Below are 19,769 nucleotides of genomic sequence, written 5' to 3'. Positions count from 1 at the left end.
TGCACGTACACAAACTCGAGTTAAATATGAATTTCTCAATCATGATCAGTGCAATGGTACATAATGACAATGTAACTAAGAACATCAAGATTAGCAACCGCTATTGTAGAGAAGCACTAAACAATAAGCATTCGTTTAGCTGGAATTGAGGATGATCCTTTTACTGGAATATGCATTTCTAATGTGAATGTTACATTATCACCTCAACCAATGAAGCTAAGTAAAGTAAAGTACCAAGATCCAAAACTCAAATCCCCCTCTCTAATTAGTCTCAAATTTCACACTAGTACCAAGATAATGTAAGGAAGATTAAACTTAAAAACAGTTTAATCTTCAAAGAAAAGTTGCCCAAACTAAAGCAAAAGTAGGTTTGACAAAAAAGAATAGATAGTAAATTTTGTGAAGGACTCAACAAAGGAAGAAAGAAACAAGTAACCTTTGCAGCTTTAAAGTAAAGCAACAAAACCCAACTGAGTTTTCAGAATCCAATAAACACTAAAACGAAAAAAAGAAAGAAAGAAAAGATGATCAAGCAGAAGGGCATATAATCTTCTTCTTCTCTAGACTACCCACCACCACCACTAGGTCCACTACTACTACTAATCACCACCACCTCCTCTCTTTACTTTTTAATCAGATTATTAAGGCTTATGTGATCAGTCATGTTAAAAAACAAATGCACCTAATAGACAAGAAAGTAAACCTTTCAGAGCACAAAGCAGAACCCATAAGTTACAAGTAAAGTAAGCCCTGAACATTCATAACAGTTGACTAAGATGATCTACCTTCAAAGGCAATGGCATGAGTTTAAGCTATTTTGGCGTAAAGGAGAGTACTCACATTATTGACAGTTCATTGTTTCAACTTACCGCTAACCCGTTAAATCATTTATAATCAACTTCACGATAACAAAGTTGAATATTTTCATAGCCATGTGATATCTACAAGCAGCTTCCAACATCATGTAAGTGGAATTCCATCTTGTATCCACATCTAAAACTAAACCTTTTTGCAATCTATCTTTTCTTGTTTAGCACAATCCATAAACTTACTCAACCTAGCAGGAGAACTCATCACATGCTTCACCACTGCCCTTACTCTCTTAATAGCCATGTGATACTCTCCCAAGCCAGCATTCACAACAAGTGCAAGCACATGAGCAGCACATCTAACTTGCATAAACTTAGTATTCAGTACACCATTTGAACTAATTACTTGCTCCTTTAAATGACCATCCTCCCTTAGATAATCAATAGCTAAATCATTAGCACTAACATTGTCAAGCGTAATAGTAAAAACCCCAGGAAGTTCCCAATCTAATAAACATTCCTCTAACATCTTCCCAATTACCTCACCTGAATGACCTAAAATTTGGAAAAAGTTGATTACCAGTTTGTGCAGCTTCCAATCTTTATCAATAAAATGCGCAGTTATAACCATGTAGCTTTTATTTTGCATTTGAGGTCCATGTGTCAGTGGTGAGACAAACTCTCACATTGTTTTCCTTGAAGTAGTTCTTCATCTTGTCCTTTTCAGCTTCGTACAAATTTAATACACCCCGCGAAATGGTCATACGAGAAGGGATCTTGAATCTGGATTCAAGTACCCTACAAAGTTCCTTGAACCCTTCTCCTTCAACCACTCTAAACGTCTGCTCATCTAAAATCACAATGCCTTTGTACATGCATCTTGATTAAAAGTTGCCGCAACCAATTTTCCTTCTTCTCCTAGCCTAGACGGTTGAACATCAAGAGTTTGCTGTCCTTTTTCCTCCTTGGGCTTCTTTTTACATATCTTCAAATGATTATTCATACCACCTGTCCCATACTTGGTACCCTGAGATGCAATCTTTGTCTTACAGTGGCGACATTTTGCGTATTTCGAAGGCTTGGGGTCCATATCAAAGTGGTTCCACACATCAGAACGTTTCTTTCCCTTTGGTTCTGTCACTTCTGTGTCATCTTCAGTTGCATCTTCAGAGGTTTTACGCTTATTGCTATGTGTTTCTTTCACTGTTATGCCAGCTTCAGTTGCATCTCCATCTGCACTAGCATCTCCAGCAACACTAGCATCTTTAGCAGCACTTGCACCTCCAGCTGAATTTGCACCTCCATCTGAACTTGCATTAGGTGGAGGTCGAGGTGGACGCTTATTAGAATAAACAGAGGCAGTAGGTGTTGAACTGGATCCTCGCATTGTCAAAAGGCAAGTCTGCAATGTGATAAACCATACATTTAATCTGAATTAACTTGTAAAATTTATTAAAAATTAAGCAAAACCCACTGTGTAAATCAACCTAAATGACCTTAATTTGAAATCCCCAATTTTTTTTCAATTTTACAAACCCTAATATCATAATTAAAATCATAATATCAAAATAATTTCAAATGATACACACAAATACACAATCGCAATACCTTTATCAAAATCAGTTCAAATAAAACCCCAAATTCCCACAAAATCTGTACATAAACATGACAACAATCACAACCAAACTACTTGCAGAGATCCCTGTAAATCAAGAACAAAGGTACAAAAATCAAACAAAACAAAAAATTAAAAAAAAAACTTAATCAGTAATTTCAATAGCAGATTCAAAACCCCCAAATCTCCATTTCTAGTAAATTTTTTTAAAGGAATCTGAAACAAAACCCAGATCTACAAAGTTTCAAAAAGAAATCAAACCTGGAAGACACCAGAAGTAGGAGTAATCAAAGAGAAGTTGGATTGAACAGCACCAGAAGAATCACGAGAAAGAGCTTCCTGAACCAATTTCCTCTCCAAATCATAAGCAGTCGAGTCGAGAAGAGCTTTCTGATATCTACGACTACGAAAGAAGAGAAGACTCAGTCGAGTCGAGTGATGTAAGTTATTAGGGTTAAATATCCCCATCCACGGCCTAAAATCATTTAATCATATGGTCACTATTAATCGGTTAACCAATTGGTTATTGGTTCGGTTTTATCTCAAAACCTAAACCGAAACCGATATTGTCGTTTATCTGAAACTGACAACCATTAATGAACCATAGGAATATGGATATGGTTCGGATCGGTTAAAATTTTTCGGTTCCGGTTTCGGTTTTCGGTTATGGTTCGGTTTTGTGCAGCCCCACCAGCAGGTCGTTTTGCCTTCAAGCTCATACAGTCGTGTTAACAAAATCAACCATCTATCAAGACAACTGAGATATGCGACCCTGGATACATCAACACACACAAAAAAAAAGATTTGTGGGATCTACTCAAAATATTAACGAGGTTGCAAAAGAGTGGTCACATGCTATGCTTGGGAAACTTATGCACAAAGAAACAACTGACTATGGTGAAGATATAAAAACAAACAAATATGTGTCGTGGGGCATAATTTAATTATTGTCAGGTTAAACAATGAAGAAAAGACTGGGTACGTATGCGTACACGTACGCATACTGGCGGAAGTTCACAACCGTGAATTTCTGCTGAGTTTGGAAATCAAAACCAACTCAGTCCGGTTACCGAAGTATGCGTACCCGTACGGATACTAGCGGAAACTTCATGTATGTGAATTTCTGTTGAGTTTGAAAACCAAAACAAACTCAAATCCGGTTACTTAAGTACGCATATCCGTACGCATACTTAAGTGTGTTACTTTCTAAAATTGGTTTGTTCATGAACTAAAATATTTATGTATTAAGGGATGCAATTTTCAAACCGTGGCTATAATGTTCATGAATCGATTCGAGTGAATCAAAACCAATTTTGCTTCGATTGTGTCTTGTATACTTCTATAAGATCTAAGCAATTGAACAACTCTCTAACTAGTTCTTTTGAGTCATTTGAACTAGTTATGGTGAAGATGAATATGGTTGATATAAAAGTGCTCATATGGCTAACCATTTGGTTAACTACTGTTGAACCAACTAGGTGTACAAGTTTAGGTACGGTTACACAAACCTAAATGAACGTGCATTTCATTTGTATATAACAAGCTAAGTTCGATCTAACGGTTGAAAGCTATTAGCTTGAATCTAATCAGGTATTCATCTAACGGTGAATATTGAATGCTTTGTTACCAAGGTAACATTGATTGCAAACCTTGATTTGAAGACTATATAAAGGAGAACTCTAGCAACCGACAAACCTAATCCCCACACCTCCTGTGTGATACTAGTTGTATAAGCTAGAGTCGATTCTCCTTTAACCTTAGGTTTCTTCTCGAGACCCTGTAGGTGAACGACTTGAAGACTTCATTGGGATTGTGAAGCCATACCCAACTATTTTCTCTGTAGTTGATCTTGTTATTTCTATCGTATTGAGTACAATTGTAAGATTGGATCGAGATTAATTTCTACGATAGGCAAGATAAAAAGTAGTCACAAACATCTTCGTCTCATCTTTTGTGATTCCACAATATCTATTTTCGCCATCATACGATTTAGATTATTATGAGTTGATTGATAATTCTAGGATTTTCTTCGGGAATATAAGTCCGGGTTATCGATTGGTTCCTGTTCACCTTGATTTATCAAAAGATGGAAAAAAACTTGTAGGTATTTCTGTGGGAGACAGATTTGTCTATTCCTGTAGACTTTTCTGTGTGATACAAATTTTTTTATTAAATTCTTCGACTTTGGGTCGTAGCAACTCTTAGTTGTGGGTGAGATCAGCTAAGGGAATCAAGTTTGTAGTATCTTGCTGGGCTCAGAGACGTAAGGAGCGCAACTGTACCTTGGATCAGTGTTAGATTGATTGGGGTTCAACTACTGTCCAGACCGAAGTTAGTTTGTAGTAGGCTAGTGTCTGTAGCGGCTTAATACAGTGTGTGTTCAATCTGGACTAGGTCCCAGGGTTTTTATGCATTTGCGGTTTCCTCCTCCTCCCCTCCTCTCCTCCTCCTCCTCCCCTCCTCCTCGTTAACAAAACTTCTGGTATTTGTGTTATTTCTTTTCCGCATTATATTTTGTTATATAATTGAAATATCACAGGTTGTGTGTTGAATCAATCAATTAGGAAATTCGACCTTTGGTTGTTGATTGAAATTGATTGATACTTGAACATTGGTCTTTGGTACTGTTCAAGTTAATTTCTCTCATATTCAATTAGACTCGTGATTTCTATTTGTTGAGTAAAGTATTGAATCAATAAATTGAGATATCTCTTGATATACTTTTTATAAGATTGAGTCTGCCTGTCTAGTTGATTCTCTTAAAAGTATATTGGAGTTTGTCCATACAGATTGCTAAGCGAAATATTGGGTGTGGTTGTTAGACCCACGCTTTTTCACTATATAAGGAAGAACTCTAGCAGATGGAAAACTTAATGCCAACACTTCTGTGTGTCCTAGTTGCATACTAGATTCGATTCTCCTTTAACCTAGGTTTTCCAATACCGTTATTAGGTCAACGACTTGAAGACATCATTTGGGATTCAGTGAAGCCAGATCTAACTATTTTCTCTGTAGTTGTGTCTTCTGATCTTACTTGTCCTTTCGTATTGAGTTTTATCTTCTCTAAGATTTACTCGAGATTTATCTCCGATAGGTAAGATATAAAAAGTAATCACAACAGTTCTTCGTCTCAGACTCTGGTGATTCCGTAATAGATTCTTCGGTTAATTAGTTAGGTTATTGTGAGGTGGATAATATTTCTAGGTTGCTCTTATAGAGTATAAGACCAGATTATTAGTTGGTTCATGTTCACCTTGATCTTTGTATCAAAAGACGGAATAAACTGAATAAAGGATAGAAATATCTGTAGGAGACAGATTTGTTTATAAGTCTTCGACTTTGGGTCGTAGCAATTCTTAGTTGAGGGTGAGATCAACTAAGGGAATCAAGTGCGCAGAACCCGACGTGGTTCTAGAAGCGTAAGGAACGCAATTGTACCATAATTAGTATGAGACTTGGTTAGGGATCAACTACATTCCAGTCCGAAGTTAACCTGTATTAGGCTAGAGTCTGTAGCGGCTTAATACAGTGTGGTGTTCAAATCTGGACTAGGTCCCGGGGTTTTTCTGCATTTGCGGCTTAATTTAATTATTGTCAGGTAATAAGGGTGGAAATTCCTGATCGTTAATTAGGTTTTACTACCTATTGCTCAGTCAAGCACTATTTTAATAATGATTAAATAGCAATTAATCATGCTTTCACCAACTGCTCTACAAAGGACTTTGGTGAATTCAGTCGAGCATCTAGACACTACATGGTCGGTCCATCACCTCATGTAGCCGGTCCCTATCTCATCCATTGATTGATTCACAGTTTATCATCCATTGATCAAAATTAGGGTTTTGAACCTAATGCTCTGTCTAGCATAATTCTGAACGGGTTCAAACACCAATTATTTTTATGTTGATCCAACAATTAACACTTTAATTAATAATTTAATATTCGGTCGTACCAATATTTAATTGATTCAAATATTAATTGACCTGCAAAGAAATATTTCTCATGTTGATTCAACTATCAACATTCGAGAATTTCATACTGATCCAGCTATCAATATTTTTTTGGTTCATTAACCAACATTTGGTTCGTGAGTCGATCATTATTTTAATATTATATTCTCTCCTTGTCATTCGCTGACTCATGACACATAGATCGAGATGAACCTTCAGTGATCATTCAATAATAATTATTTTCATACGACTTTCTGTCAAAGTGCTCAACACACTAACATGGTCTATCTAGCGATCTCATTAAACCATATCCAAGTCGTTTTACTATCGTTATTGCTTCGACTAGCATAATAGTCATTCGACTATCATTATTGCTTCAATGAGCATAATGATATGTCACGGTCATGTGACCTAATTCAATGTACATGGTCCACAAAGCATGTTGTTGTTTTAGCCTGCATGCTTCATCCATCATGACTTTTAACCATGAATTATTCAGTTCATAGATCAAGACTCATAGTCTTAGGTCAAAGATTGACAACACGTCTGCAAAACAGACTTTCACATGAGACATCAATTCATGTCACATGGGGCGATATCACTAGGGTTTTGGTCTGGAAGCCTACAACACTGTGATGTGAGGCACATCCACGATGATAAATGTGAGCAAGTCATGCTGACATTTAAGAAGTAAATGGAATAGTGGATGGTCAATCAACCAAATATTCCACACAAAGTGGACATGGTTTTTGCACGTTCTCCCACTTCACATTCTTCCAATTCCTTCAAATGTCACCACTTTCAGGAGATAGATGTGCTGCAATAAATAGGTTCTTGAACCTATGATTTGATAACAAAAGACTCAACTTAAGAAAACCTACGACAGTCAATTATCAAACACTTACAGATAATTCCTATCGTTTACGCAGAGAATTCATATTTAAAGCAGTTCAACATATCACATCATCATTCGATCAATCTCCATTGATCTCCACACATTCTCAGCTTCCATCCCTACATAACGACCCTTCCCCTCCTCTTGTGATCGAACTGAACCTGGAATGCCCATTGTCATGGTCTAGGCCAGGGTTCTACAGATTAGTCTCTCAAACTCAAAGTACTCCACTGCAGTACATTTGTTTAAAGGTTCAGACCATTTTCTTCTTCGAACACTTGCCTCTTCCACAACTTTTTTTACCAGAAAACCAGCAGGTCGTTTTGCCTTCAAGCTCATACAGTCGTGTTAACAAAATCAACCATCTATCAAGACAACTGAGATATGAGACTCTGGATACATCAACACAAAAAAAAAAAGATTTGTGGGATCTACTAAAAATATTAATGAGGCTGCAAAAGAGTGGTCACATGCTATGCTTGGGAAACTTATGCACAAAGACAAGACTGACTATGGAGAAATGAAGTTATTCAAAATGGACCTTGGATATTGGAGAAACTTTATTTAATGTACATGTAGTTACCTAAAAATGATGAGATGATATTTAGGGTTTCTAAGTGTGAGGGAGGTTGAGCAAGAACAGTCTTCGTCTAAGCCATACATGTTGGTCGTTCAAAGGCTGCTTCAGTCGGAGGTAGGGCTTCTCTTAGGGAGGGAAGTTGAAGAGAGAGAGAGTCAGATTATTCTTGGTTTTGCAGAAAATTGCACTGATATGTTGAGATAAAGTTTTGTTAACTTGAAGAAATAAAGGACCTATTTATAGCTGAATTATTTGATCTCTAGTCAGTGAAATAAGGTTTGCTTGCCGTGCGGAGCACTCTACCCGTAATTTCAGGAATAACTAAGGATAAGTGAAACCTCCCTTATCTTAGATTCGTTTTACCGACTTTACTCTTTTTCATGTGATGATGAAATATACAGATATTTCTCATACGTGTCATAGACCTCCAAACCAAAATCTTAATTGATATCCCCCCGTTTGTTTATGATTGAAGTAACCTTTGTGATGACGTATTCAACAGGGTAGGATATTTTTTGTAACTGACATGAATCAAAATAGAAGAATATTCCATGTTTTATGAGTATGACTAGTATGAGTCATGTATTGGGCAAAGAATGCCTTGAAAATCGTGTGGAACACGAAAAGAGCTGAGGTTGAGCTATATCTTTGTGTGGCCGGCTACATATGACTTGCGAAAGGAAAATAATTGTTTACGGGTCCCTCAGATGGGCATGTGGATCTCCAGGGATATTATTCACGTTTTTGGATGAACATGCAGAATTCAACCTCGATTTGCTAGCCGTGAGCGTGTTTGAGAAGCTGAAAAAGAGGCATGTACTTTAGGTGAGGCTTATGCCTAAGTATTTTGACCGTACAAGACCCTAAAATGAGTTTGTATTGCTCATAACTTGTAGGGACATCTGGGGCTTTGCTCTGGTAGAGCTTGAGTCTCTTTCAGTTCGGTAGACTGATAGCGAGTCTAATAATGTCTTTCATCTTTACGGGACTGTCTCAAGGAGACCTATGGAACATTTATCTTTGACCAGCGTATCTCGCTTGGATTTGCTAGGAGTCAATCGTGATTTTTTCCATATCATGGGGCAGACAAGACCAACGTGTCTTGAAAGGATGTTCTAGGAGTCTATCATGAGGCCCAGGGGCAGAATGTAAGTGTATCTTGCGGGGATGTTCTATAATCAATTCACGAGGCCCATGTAAGATGACTTGTGGATAAGAATAGACATGAACAGTTGTATATCTTGGGGACATACTCAAAATCAATCTCTGATCTCAGATAGGGGCGGATATCGTACTTTACTGGAGACATGAAGTCTCTACTCATGCTCATGAGTCAGTCGTAGACGTTTGATGAGTTTTTAGAGCTTGCAAATAAATTAAGATAAAAGAAGAATCTATCAAAAGCAAAAATAATTACCTGATTTTGAGTCCGTAAGGAATCCTGTGTAACCTTTCCTCAACTTTTCAGACTGCGCTTACTTCAATGTGGGAGTTGTATATCCTACCTCGCTTGTCCGTTTGAGGTATACTTTTAGCATGTTGTTAGGAAGATATGGGAAAACGTATGTTCTTCAGAATGTACCCCCAAATTTCTTATGGATTGTCACCAGTTTTCACGTCTTTATGTTGCAGTGTACAACATTCTGAATTAGGAAAGGAGTCCATGTGCTTATTGGACTCTTGGCATCCTCCAATGCTTCAAACACGCCCCCTAGAGAATTGGAACCTTATTGCCCTTACTTAGATAATCATGTGTCGTGATTTTGGTATCCTTAGGCCAGAGACACGTCTGTCCATCGGATACATTTTTACCCTTTGTTGTGAAGAAAACGTATATTTTCTTGATTCTTTGGGAAAGTATGGACCCGAGCAAAACCATGACTATCCTTTGATATATGAGATGGAATTCTAGAGAATAAATATTGGGTTATAGGCATGATAGTAAGACTTGTGTTTCGCTCGTGAGGTTTGAGATATCCCCACTCAAGCAAAACCCTAGCTGTGTTTTATATATATATCTTCGACTCCTGTATTTAGGATATGCCTTTTATAACTCCTCCCTTGTTTGTAGACTTTCTTGACGGGAAAGATATATGTTGATGTGGAGATGGGCATATTTTTTAGTGGGCATGAATGTGATTCTTGCAATGTCTCGGACGTGAGGCAGTCCCCAGTCAGCAACGAGCTACTCATTAAAGATCTTTAAGGAAGAAAGATGAAGAGCATAAAGGTGGCCGATTGTACTGGATATGACTTTGTTAGACCTACTGCAATCTTGAATTCATGGTGAAATACTCACTAGGGGATTTCCTTCAGAGTTGATATTTGTTTTCTTTAGACCTTGCTCGTATGCGTAAGAGCGGATAGTTTCCAGTATAAGTTCGCACTTGACGAAAACCTTAGTTTTCTCTGAAGAGTCGTATATATAGGTTTCCTCTTATTGGACATGCAGGTGTTTGATATATGATTCTTCGTCAGTACCCAGTTTGAGATGTGACCAGAGCCTCTAAATGATTAAAGATGCTTGGAAGTTAAAGAAAGACCTCTTTGGTACTCGAGTTTGAGTCTCCAGAGAGGATATGACACTTTGCAGGTAAGGGATGTCTGTAGAGAGTCATGTCGAGGTATTGGCTGCATATGTCTTCGCGTACAAGACCTCGTGATTTTGTCCATATCATGGGGCAAACAAGACCAGCGTTTCTCGAAAGGATATTTTAAGGGTCTATCATGAGGTCCAGGGGTAGAATGGTCAGTATATCTCGCGAGAAAGTTCTAGAAACCATTCATAAGGCCCAAGTAAGACGACTTGTGGCCTAGAGTATACATGACCACTTGTATCTCGTGGTGATGTACTCAGAATCTGTCTCTAATCTAAGATAAAGGCAAATATCGTACTTTATCGGAGACATTAAGTTTCTACTCATGCTCATGAGTCAACCATGGAAGTCTGATGAGTTCTTAGATCCTACACGACCAGCGTGTCTCGAAGGGACGTACGCTATGAATCGTAGAATCATGACCAACGGGTCTTGGGGGAATGTATGGTATAAATCATGGTTATAGGTGCCTTGTAGACCAAGGGCCGAGTTTTCTCTCGTGAGAGTTGATATTGATCCATGAGGGTTAAATTGCGTATTTCTGAAATGAGGGATGAAGCTAAGGTTGAGCTTGTATTTTGTCCACTATAAGTGAGGTTAGGGCCTAACTCGTCTTTTAAGCGATCATGCCTTAAATCGAGGCTGAACTTCGTCTTTTCGTAGCAAGGGCTGAAGTCAGGGATAAGCTTGTGTTTTGGTGACAAGGGATGTAGTCAGGGCTGAACTTGACTTTCACGCACCGAGGGATGTAATCAGGGGTTGGACTTGGTCTTTTAACAGCAAGGGATGAAGGAAAGGCCGAGCTTCGTCCTTTGGCGACGAGGGCTAAGGTCGAGGTCGAACTTCGTCTTTTGGCGACGAGAGTTGTATGTTATCTTTGAAACCCTCATTATATGCCGAGCCTAGTCTTTTGAACTCCATTTTTTCCATTAACACTGATGGAGCTTTTGAATAACCGTTTATGCCCTCGCGTATGTATAATTACCATTTTACCCTTAGTTCAAATTTCACCATCTATAATACAGAAGTTTGTAGCCTGCTAAAGATTATGTTTTTACTCATCAGAAGTTTGATGTTTAGTTCAAGTATCTCAAACTTGAACATCTTAATGTGAGTGTAATGGATGAAGCCATTGGATTTATGGGGAAGAAAATTAAGACTGAACCAAAGAATTGTAGACCAACATATGGGTGTACTGTGAACGCAAGAATAAAGATTGATCTGAAAAAACCATTACATCGTGATGATTGTTGGAGAAGAGGTATGGATCCGTTAAATGGGATTTACAACCAAATAAGATTTGTGATAGATGTTGGGTTATTGATCATTAAGAAGAAACCTACTCACAGACATCCTATCTTATATATTTGGATAATTAAAATTCAGTTGAGTATGAAGCTTTATGATGTAGTTTTTATAGTGGTAATTATGGATTTGATTCTCGGATTTTTTAAAGATTCGGTTTTAAGACTAATTAAGAAGAAAAATACTAAACCAAAATTGCTAAGTTGATTAATTGGAGAAAAACCTAGGGTTTCAGATTCCACTAATTCTAATGGTTGTAAATTCAATACTTAATTTCTCTAGTTTACTCTCGAAACTACACAAGCAATATTGAACCCAATCTCATGCCTTGGAATATTTATCGTTAATGAACTAAAAATTCGACTCAAGTCGATAATCTAAAGCCTAATTTTCCTTCGCTTGTAAAAGTTCGATAGTTTAAAAACTAACAAGACAATTAAAATGAAGCATATAAGAAGAGAAATTTTTTAAGCAAATAAAACTTAATTGGAGAGTATTAATGAAAGAAAATGAAACACTAAAAATTATACCTCAAAAATAGTTTCCTCCTCAACCCTAGAAAATAAATTTATCTATTGGAAGCAAATTGATCAATCATTATATTTAAATATAATGAATATTGCTTACAATGATTTTTGGTTACTAAAGATGTCCAACGACTACAAGGCAGATCAGTTGCTAAAAGTCTATCGCAACTGAAACTGTAAACGATACACAACTTCCATGGTTGAATAACAACCTGCGACTGTTCTAAGTAACTCAATGTTCTCCGTGTTCTTGGTTGCATCAACAACAGAACTTGTCCTGCAACTTTGATTTCTCGATTTCTAGCTCTCTATTTTCTCCCAGACTCTCCGTGTCCTTTCTCTTTACTCCAACAACCCCTTATATATCCATCAACAACTCTAAATATCCATAATATCTTGCCTTCAATCCCTTCTTCTTCTCGGGAATGTTTTTCCTTTTACTACAAAATCCCACGATTTTCTTTCCTTTTATTCCTCTTTCATGTTGTTTACCCCATGCCAGCACACTTCAACACGTTTTCAACTCATCGAGGATCATAATTAGAACTTTAAATGCATTCAGCCATTATTAATCATCCAAAAATTAACCATCATCCAAAAAAGTGTTAAAACTTAAACTTAAAACTTAAACCACCAAAAGTCTTAAAAACTTAAAACTTAAACTTATGACATCTATAAGAAAGCATCAATATCATGGAGCAGCAGCATCACCTGCATTGGCAACAACAACTTCAGCCATTTATTCAAACATACTATTCAAATGTCTGTCGTGTGCCCTCTGAGCTACAATTTCATCCCTCCTTCTCCTGGCGAACCTGATGAGCTCAATCAACTTTTCATATGCAAGCTTGTCAGCCAGTGCTAGTGTCTGCTCAAAATGGGCCTACATCCATAAATCGAACCTGTACATGCTTCTAGGTACCATGACATGTGGTGTCCTGTGAACATCCTCCTGTTGGAGCTCTCGAGAATAAAAGGCTAAGTGACCGCAGTCCATATCTACAAAAAAAAAAAAATCTAATTCAATAATCAGTCCATAAGAAAACATACGTAATCCGATTCTAACAAGAGAAACACACATGAATTTGAAACATCAGGTATCGGTTTATATGACACATATATAAAAATCGATGGTGATATGAAATCTGAACAAACAATTTCCACAATCGGTACAATAACCACGACCATTAAATACCGATCGTAGGAGCATAAAGTTCAACAAAAATTAGTCCCAAGAATCGGTTTATGCTAATGCACTTATAAACCGATTTTGGTAATGTCTTTTCATATTCTGATTTCTACCCAGAATCGGTCGATGCTAATCCTCCTATAAACGGGTTCCTCTGCACGCTTTTCATGGAACAAAGAACAAAACCCAAAATCAGTTGATACGATTGACCTACATAAACCGACTCAGGGTAAATCAGAGATTTTGATTTTCAAAATTAGGGTTTTATACATGTAATTTAATGAATAAATGCTCATAACAAAACGGGTTAATGGAGATTTACTTTTCTTGGTTGGATCGGAGATCGTTGGACGTGAAGATAAAAAAATAAATTTTTTGATTAAAGTTTATGGAATTTGGGAAGGTTTGGTGAGAACATAAAGTTTTTTTTTTTTTTTCTGTGTTTTAGGTTCAAAACTAGTCATAAAAACCCAAGGTGACCAAACTTGTGGTACAAAAACCCCACTCAAATGTTGGGATCCATTAAAACTCCATCGTAAACAAAATAGATACAAAACCCCAAATTTTTAAAAATTGGTACAAAAACCCCAAATTTCAATATTGGTTTCATCAAATTTTATTTTGGTTTCATCAACTTTTGTTACTTTTGTTTTTTTTGGAGTTTTTGTGTTATTTTTGTTTTCATGGATTTTTTGTGGATGGATAGCGATACTTTTGGGGTTATAACTCGCGGACCGTTTTAAATTTGTACATTTTCGATTTTTACCAATAATGGTAATAGAGTTGTATTTATATGGGTTGGTTTTAGAATTTAATTTGAGGCTAGATTGGTCTTTTTTTTTCAAGTTTGACACCCATGACTATTTTCAGACGTAAAGGAAAGCTTAACCTTTTTACTGGATTTACTTTTAGACGATAATGGCACCGGGCCTTTGAAATGCTGGCTGAATGAAGTTGGCCGACTGATCTGATGTGGGTCTTTAAGGGTAGGACCACTAGGCTGATTCAGATGGTTCATGGGACCACAATTGCCATGTAATCATTCTCCCTTTCAGAGGAGAGGACAAGTCTTTGGATTTTCCACTCAAAAGAAGGTAACGGGGTATTACTACTCAGTGTAACAGAATATCCGCAGAATCAATCTAACGCCATTAAATCCGTCATTATAAAAGCTTAGCTGGAAGGTGCTGGAACGCTTAGGGATTCTAAATGCGCCAGCTGTCAAAGGGACCCTGCACATGGACAGTTGCATCTGTCGAGAATGAAAAGTAAAGAAAAATCCTTTTGTCTTGATATTACCATATCACCCTTTGTTTCCCTCTTCAGTCACCATACTACCCCCCTCACCTGTTTCCATATATCCTAGATGATGTCGAAATTAACTCCTAGATACAACCTCCACCATCTAGAGTCGACATTTACAGACAACGAAAAGGGTATTTTGGTAATTAATGAAAATCAGATGAGAAATCCCTTCAAAGTACGGAATCTATGGGGTATGATGAGGAAAAGAGAGAGTTTTTGTTTGGCAAAAATGAGTCACTAAATGAGTACCACCAGTATTGTCATCATTGACTAACGTGAACCACATAAGTGCAGAGACCTTAAGCTACGCACCCCTCTTAAAAGAAAAAGAAGACCAAACTTAATTGTGGCCAAAATTGGAGAGTGAATTGATTTGTTTTGTAGAGAGAAGTGTATGTGTTGTGAGATTAGATAGAGATAGAGATATAGAGGTTGTCTCGTGAATCAAAGTAAGGAAAGGAAGAAGGGAGAAATCTTTTCTTTCTTTCTTTCTTCTGCTTCTTGTTGTTGTATTTTTTTCTTTGTATAATTGATTTTTTTTTCTGTCACACATTCATTCCTTGCTTCTACCTTTCTAAATCACAAGATCCCCATCACTTTCTTTACACTGTTGAAGACTCTGTTCTTCTTCTTCTTCTTCTTCATCGTTCATTTTTTCTTTTTTAGTTTTAAGATCAGACATTGTGAAACCAGATTTTAAAGTTTTGATCTTTATCATTTAATCACAATGTCTGAATCAAAAACATCTGTTAAAGGGTTTGATAATTCGTTAACAGATCGATTTAGAAAATTAAATTCTGAAAAAAACAAACCAGATGCTAAAGAATTTAATCCGGGTTCACCTGTTTCTACATTAACTGGTCATCGTCGTCGGAGTACTAGTAGTGGTATCACACCTGCAACTAGTAGCAGTAGTTCTGGTTCTTCTGGTTCTCTTTCGGGAACTAAAACTAATAGAAATACACCTGTCAAAACATCTTCTTCCTCTGATAATAGAAATGGGAGTAATAACAATTCAGGGGAGCTTTCCGTTTGTAGTGAAAATAGTCCCACAACTTCTGAAACTCTTCGATCCAGTCCTACTTCAAATGTTCGCACTAGTAGCAAACATGGGCATCTTAGATCTTACTCAGGAAATGTTCCTCCATTAATCTATTCCGGTGGTGGTGGTATTGCTACCAGTAGTAGCAGTAATAGCAGTGGTGGTGGTGGTGGTGGAGGAGGAGGAGGAGCAAGTAGTTGTGTAAATTCTCCAAGTAATAATAATAATTTTCTTCCAACCGGTAATATTTGTCCTTCTGGGAAAATCGTAACGACTGGAATGTCATGCAAGAATTCATCAAGAAATGTTGTTTTAGGTTCTGGGTCTGGGAATTATGGTCATGGAAGTATAATGAGAGGTGGAGGAGGAGGTGGGGCTGTAGGGAAATCCAGTAGCAGTGGTGGTGGTGATTATAATAAGAAGGTAATGACCAGTTTAGATCCAGAGGAAGTCAAAAGGGCTGGTAATGAAGAATATAACAAAGGGCATTTTATGGAGGCATTAAATTTGTATGATCGAGCTATTTCAATTTCACCAGGAAATGCATCGTTTCATAGTAATAGAGCAGCTGCATTAACTGGGCTTGGTAGATTGGTTGAAGCTATTAAAGAATATGAAGAAGCTGCGAGATTAGATCCTGGTTATGGTAGGGCACATCAAAGATTAGCTTCTTTGCATCTAAGGTGTGTTTCTTGATTTCATTTGGGATTTCTGGAGTAATGATTTTGTTTTTGTGTTTTTTGATTTCATTCTTCATCTAATCCATTTCTAATTATTACTTGTGGACCTTGTAGTTCCTGTATTCTACTCTGGTTTCTTTGATCATTTGTTTGTTTTTTTCTGATTTTTTTTTTGTCATTTTCTATTATTTCCTACTGTTCTTGCCTCATGATCACTATTTTTGTGACTATCAATTTACAGTAATTAGGTTTGGTTTAAGCTGTATTTGATAATTATATAAGTGGGTCCGTTTCTCATGATTTAGAGCAATGACCACTGGATTAGTTTTACTGTGAGTGGGTTGCAAATAATCATGGCTCTACTATGCATAGGTTAGTATTGATTTGGGTATCTTGACGAGCCAATTGGTCTTTAAACTGTCATCTCCACAGGTTTGGCCAGGTTGATAATGCGCGAAAGCACCTTACTGTTCCAGGGCAGCAATCTGATCCATCTGAATTACAAAATCTACAAGAAGTAGAGAAACATTTGACAAAATGTGCCAATGCCCGTAAGATTGGTGACTGGAAAAGTGTGTTACGGGAAGGTGATGCTGCCATAGCTGCCGGTGTTGATTCTTCACACCAGGTATACACCCTGTCATCATTCTTATGTTTTTGATCTCCAAGCCGGAGCATGTAAATATTCGATTAGATGTCAAAACTACTGAATTACCTGGATGGTACTGAATTGCATTTACAGCTATTTGCATGCAGAACAGAAGCCTTATTGAAGCTTCATCAACTTGAAGAAGCAGAAACGAGCTTATCAAAAATTCCAGATAAAATCGAACGATCTCCAATTTCGTGCTCGCAGTCGAAGTTCTTTGGAATGCTCGCTGAATCGTACATTTACTTTGTTCGGGCCCAAATTGAGTTGGCATTTGGAAGGTGAGATTACCAATTATAAAGTTCCACAAGAATATATGACAATAAGGCGGTCATGGGGTGAGTGAGAATGGATAATGGATGTTTTGCAGGTTTGAGAATGCAGTTGCAGCAGCTGAAAAGGCTTGTCAGATTGATCCCAGAAGCATTGAAGTTACACTGATGTTGAAGAATGTAAAACTGGTGGCAAAAGCCCGTTCCCTTGGCAATGATCTATTCAAAGCAGGCAATTTTATTGAAGCTTGCTCTGCTTATGGCGACGGGCTTAAAATTGATCCTTCCAATTCAGTTCTTTACTGCAATAGAGCTGCTTGCTGGTTAAAACTTGGGCAATGGGAAAAGTCCGTTGAAGACTGTAATCAAACCCTCAGATTTCAGCCCAAATATACGAAGGCCCTTCTTCGCCGGGCATCATCAAATGACAAGGTAAATAATAAAATCTGAGTCCAAAATGATCAAATCCAACTCCTTTCAAATATTAGAATTGCTGTCCCAATTATTTTGGACTTCAGTGCTGAAATTCCTATACCCTTTGTGGTCTTTTCAACTCTTTGGTTTGTCTCCAGCTTTTTTTGTTTTTTTTGTTTTTTTTTTGAGGTTCTCAGAACTCTATTTTCCACAGCTAATCAGTCGTGACTGTCTATTGTGCATTACAGCTTCAGCGATGGGTTGAATCAGTTAGGGATTACGAGGTCTTGAGGAGGGAACTTCCAGGAGATAAGGAAGTTGCTGAAGCGCTGTTCCACGCTCAAGTTTCATTGAAGAAATCCCGTGGGGAGGAAATTCATAATTTGAAGTTTGGGGGCGAGGTAGAGGATATATATGACCCTGATCAGCTTAGAGCAGCGATATCTTCACCTAGTGAGTCGTGATCATTCTAATTTTCTGTGTTTCTTCTATTGGTAAATAATTCTTTAACTTTGCTGTTTATAGCTAGTAATAACAATTTGGATTTAAACTTGAATATGTAGGTGTTTCTGTGGTTTATTTTGTGGCACCATCTGATCAGCAGTGTGAGCAGATGTCACCATACGTCAACTCATTATGCTCCCGATACCCATCTGTGAATTTTCTAAAGGTTACACTTGCTTACTTATGTTGCTCAGTTCCACAAATTTTTCTAGAATCAAATCAATTTTTATCCACAGAAGTTAACTTGGTGCAAGTTTTATTTGATCAAAGGTGGATATCAAAGAGAGTCCTGCTTTAGCAAAGGAAGAGAACGTAATCGTTGTTCCGGCATTCAAAATATACAAGAGCGGCAAAAGAATAAAAGAGATGATATGTCCTATCTATCAACTCTTAGAGCAGGCGGTGAGGCAATACAGTATGTAAAGAAGGACATAGTTTTACGACGCCCATGCTGTTTCTAATTTGTTTGCTCTGCAAGCTGGTCGAATACCAGGCATGATTTTTGCCCAAATTTCAATACAAGGATGTTACCAGTTCATATTCACAAACCCAGCTCAGCAATAATTCCAGAATAGAGTTGAAGGTCACAAGAAGTAAAGAAAAGAACGTAGAGAGAAAACTTAGTTTCTGTTGCAGTTTTTCATTCATTCTTTCCATTTTCATTGCTCTCTCTGCACTGGCTCTACATTCCTCCATCCCTTTTACCCTTTTTTTTTTTCCTTTTTCTTTTCTTTCTTCTTTTTTTATCCGTTCGCATTTAGGCCAGCCTCATATTCTTGTATCTACACCTTACCTAGAGAAATTGAAAGAGATGTACCATTAAGGTTGGGGGGTTTTAGTTAAATTTGAGCGGGAAGGAGGGAGGGGTAGAAGAGAGGGCTGGTAGAAGAAGAGAATATTATGTACATGTACAAAGAATGAAATATACAAATACCGGAAGCAATGTAAGAGAGAAAGAGGGAGAACACTGGGTTTGTCTGGTTGGTGTCATTGGATCGAGGATGATCATATTGATGTTGTTGTTGCTTTTACTCCCCCATTCCTTGAATAAGAAAAATATTATCAATTTTTTTTTACTCCCTGTGTTCTCTTTTTCTGTTATTATCTAAAATGGCTTGAAGTTCATGGCAGGGTATTTTAATTCTACCCCATGTGTTTCTGTCTCTTCATGTTGGGACTTGGGGACCTTTTGATCGAAGGGACAGTGTGCCTAGAATCTCCAGTCTTCATGGTGTAGATCATAATACCTTGAAACTGATCTTCTGAAATATATGTTTGAACACAATTATACAAATGTTTAAAGAGGAGAGCATTCTTTCGTACTTTGAAAATAACATCTTTTTTCAACGAAGATGTCATTGAAGATGAAACTTCTAATTACTGTAAGAGCAACCGTAATTGTGCGATCAAAACCAAAGATCAAAGATAAAATAAAA

The 19,769-nt window shown here is 37.4% G+C and overlaps 1 protein-coding gene across 1 annotated transcript; it reads left to right on the top strand.

Moving 5' to 3' along the window:
* The first annotated feature begins 15,121 nt into the window (after positions 1–15,121).
* On the top strand, positions 15,122–19,409 carry LOC113280983 (TPR repeat-containing thioredoxin TTL1-like). The gene is made up of 7 exons (XM_026529614.1): positions 15,122–16,497; positions 16,927–17,122; positions 17,237–17,424; positions 17,514–17,847; positions 18,078–18,282; positions 18,393–18,499; positions 18,604–19,409. Exons 1-7 carry the CDS (start codon positions 15,500–15,502, stop codon positions 18,754–18,756), a joined length of 2,181 nt encoding a protein of 726 aa, XP_026385399.1. The 5' UTR covers positions 15,122–15,499; the 3' UTR covers positions 18,757–19,409.
* Positions 19,410–19,769: the final 360 nt, after the last annotated feature.

Source organism: Papaver somniferum, chromosome 1, assembly GCF_003573695.1.
Source record: "Papaver somniferum cultivar HN1 chromosome 1, ASM357369v1, whole genome shotgun sequence".
Classification (NCBI taxonomy): domain Eukaryota; kingdom Viridiplantae; phylum Streptophyta; class Magnoliopsida; order Ranunculales; family Papaveraceae; genus Papaver; species Papaver somniferum.
The sequence above is the reverse complement of the archived record's forward strand: the minus strand, read 5'-3'. Positions and strand labels throughout refer to the sequence as shown.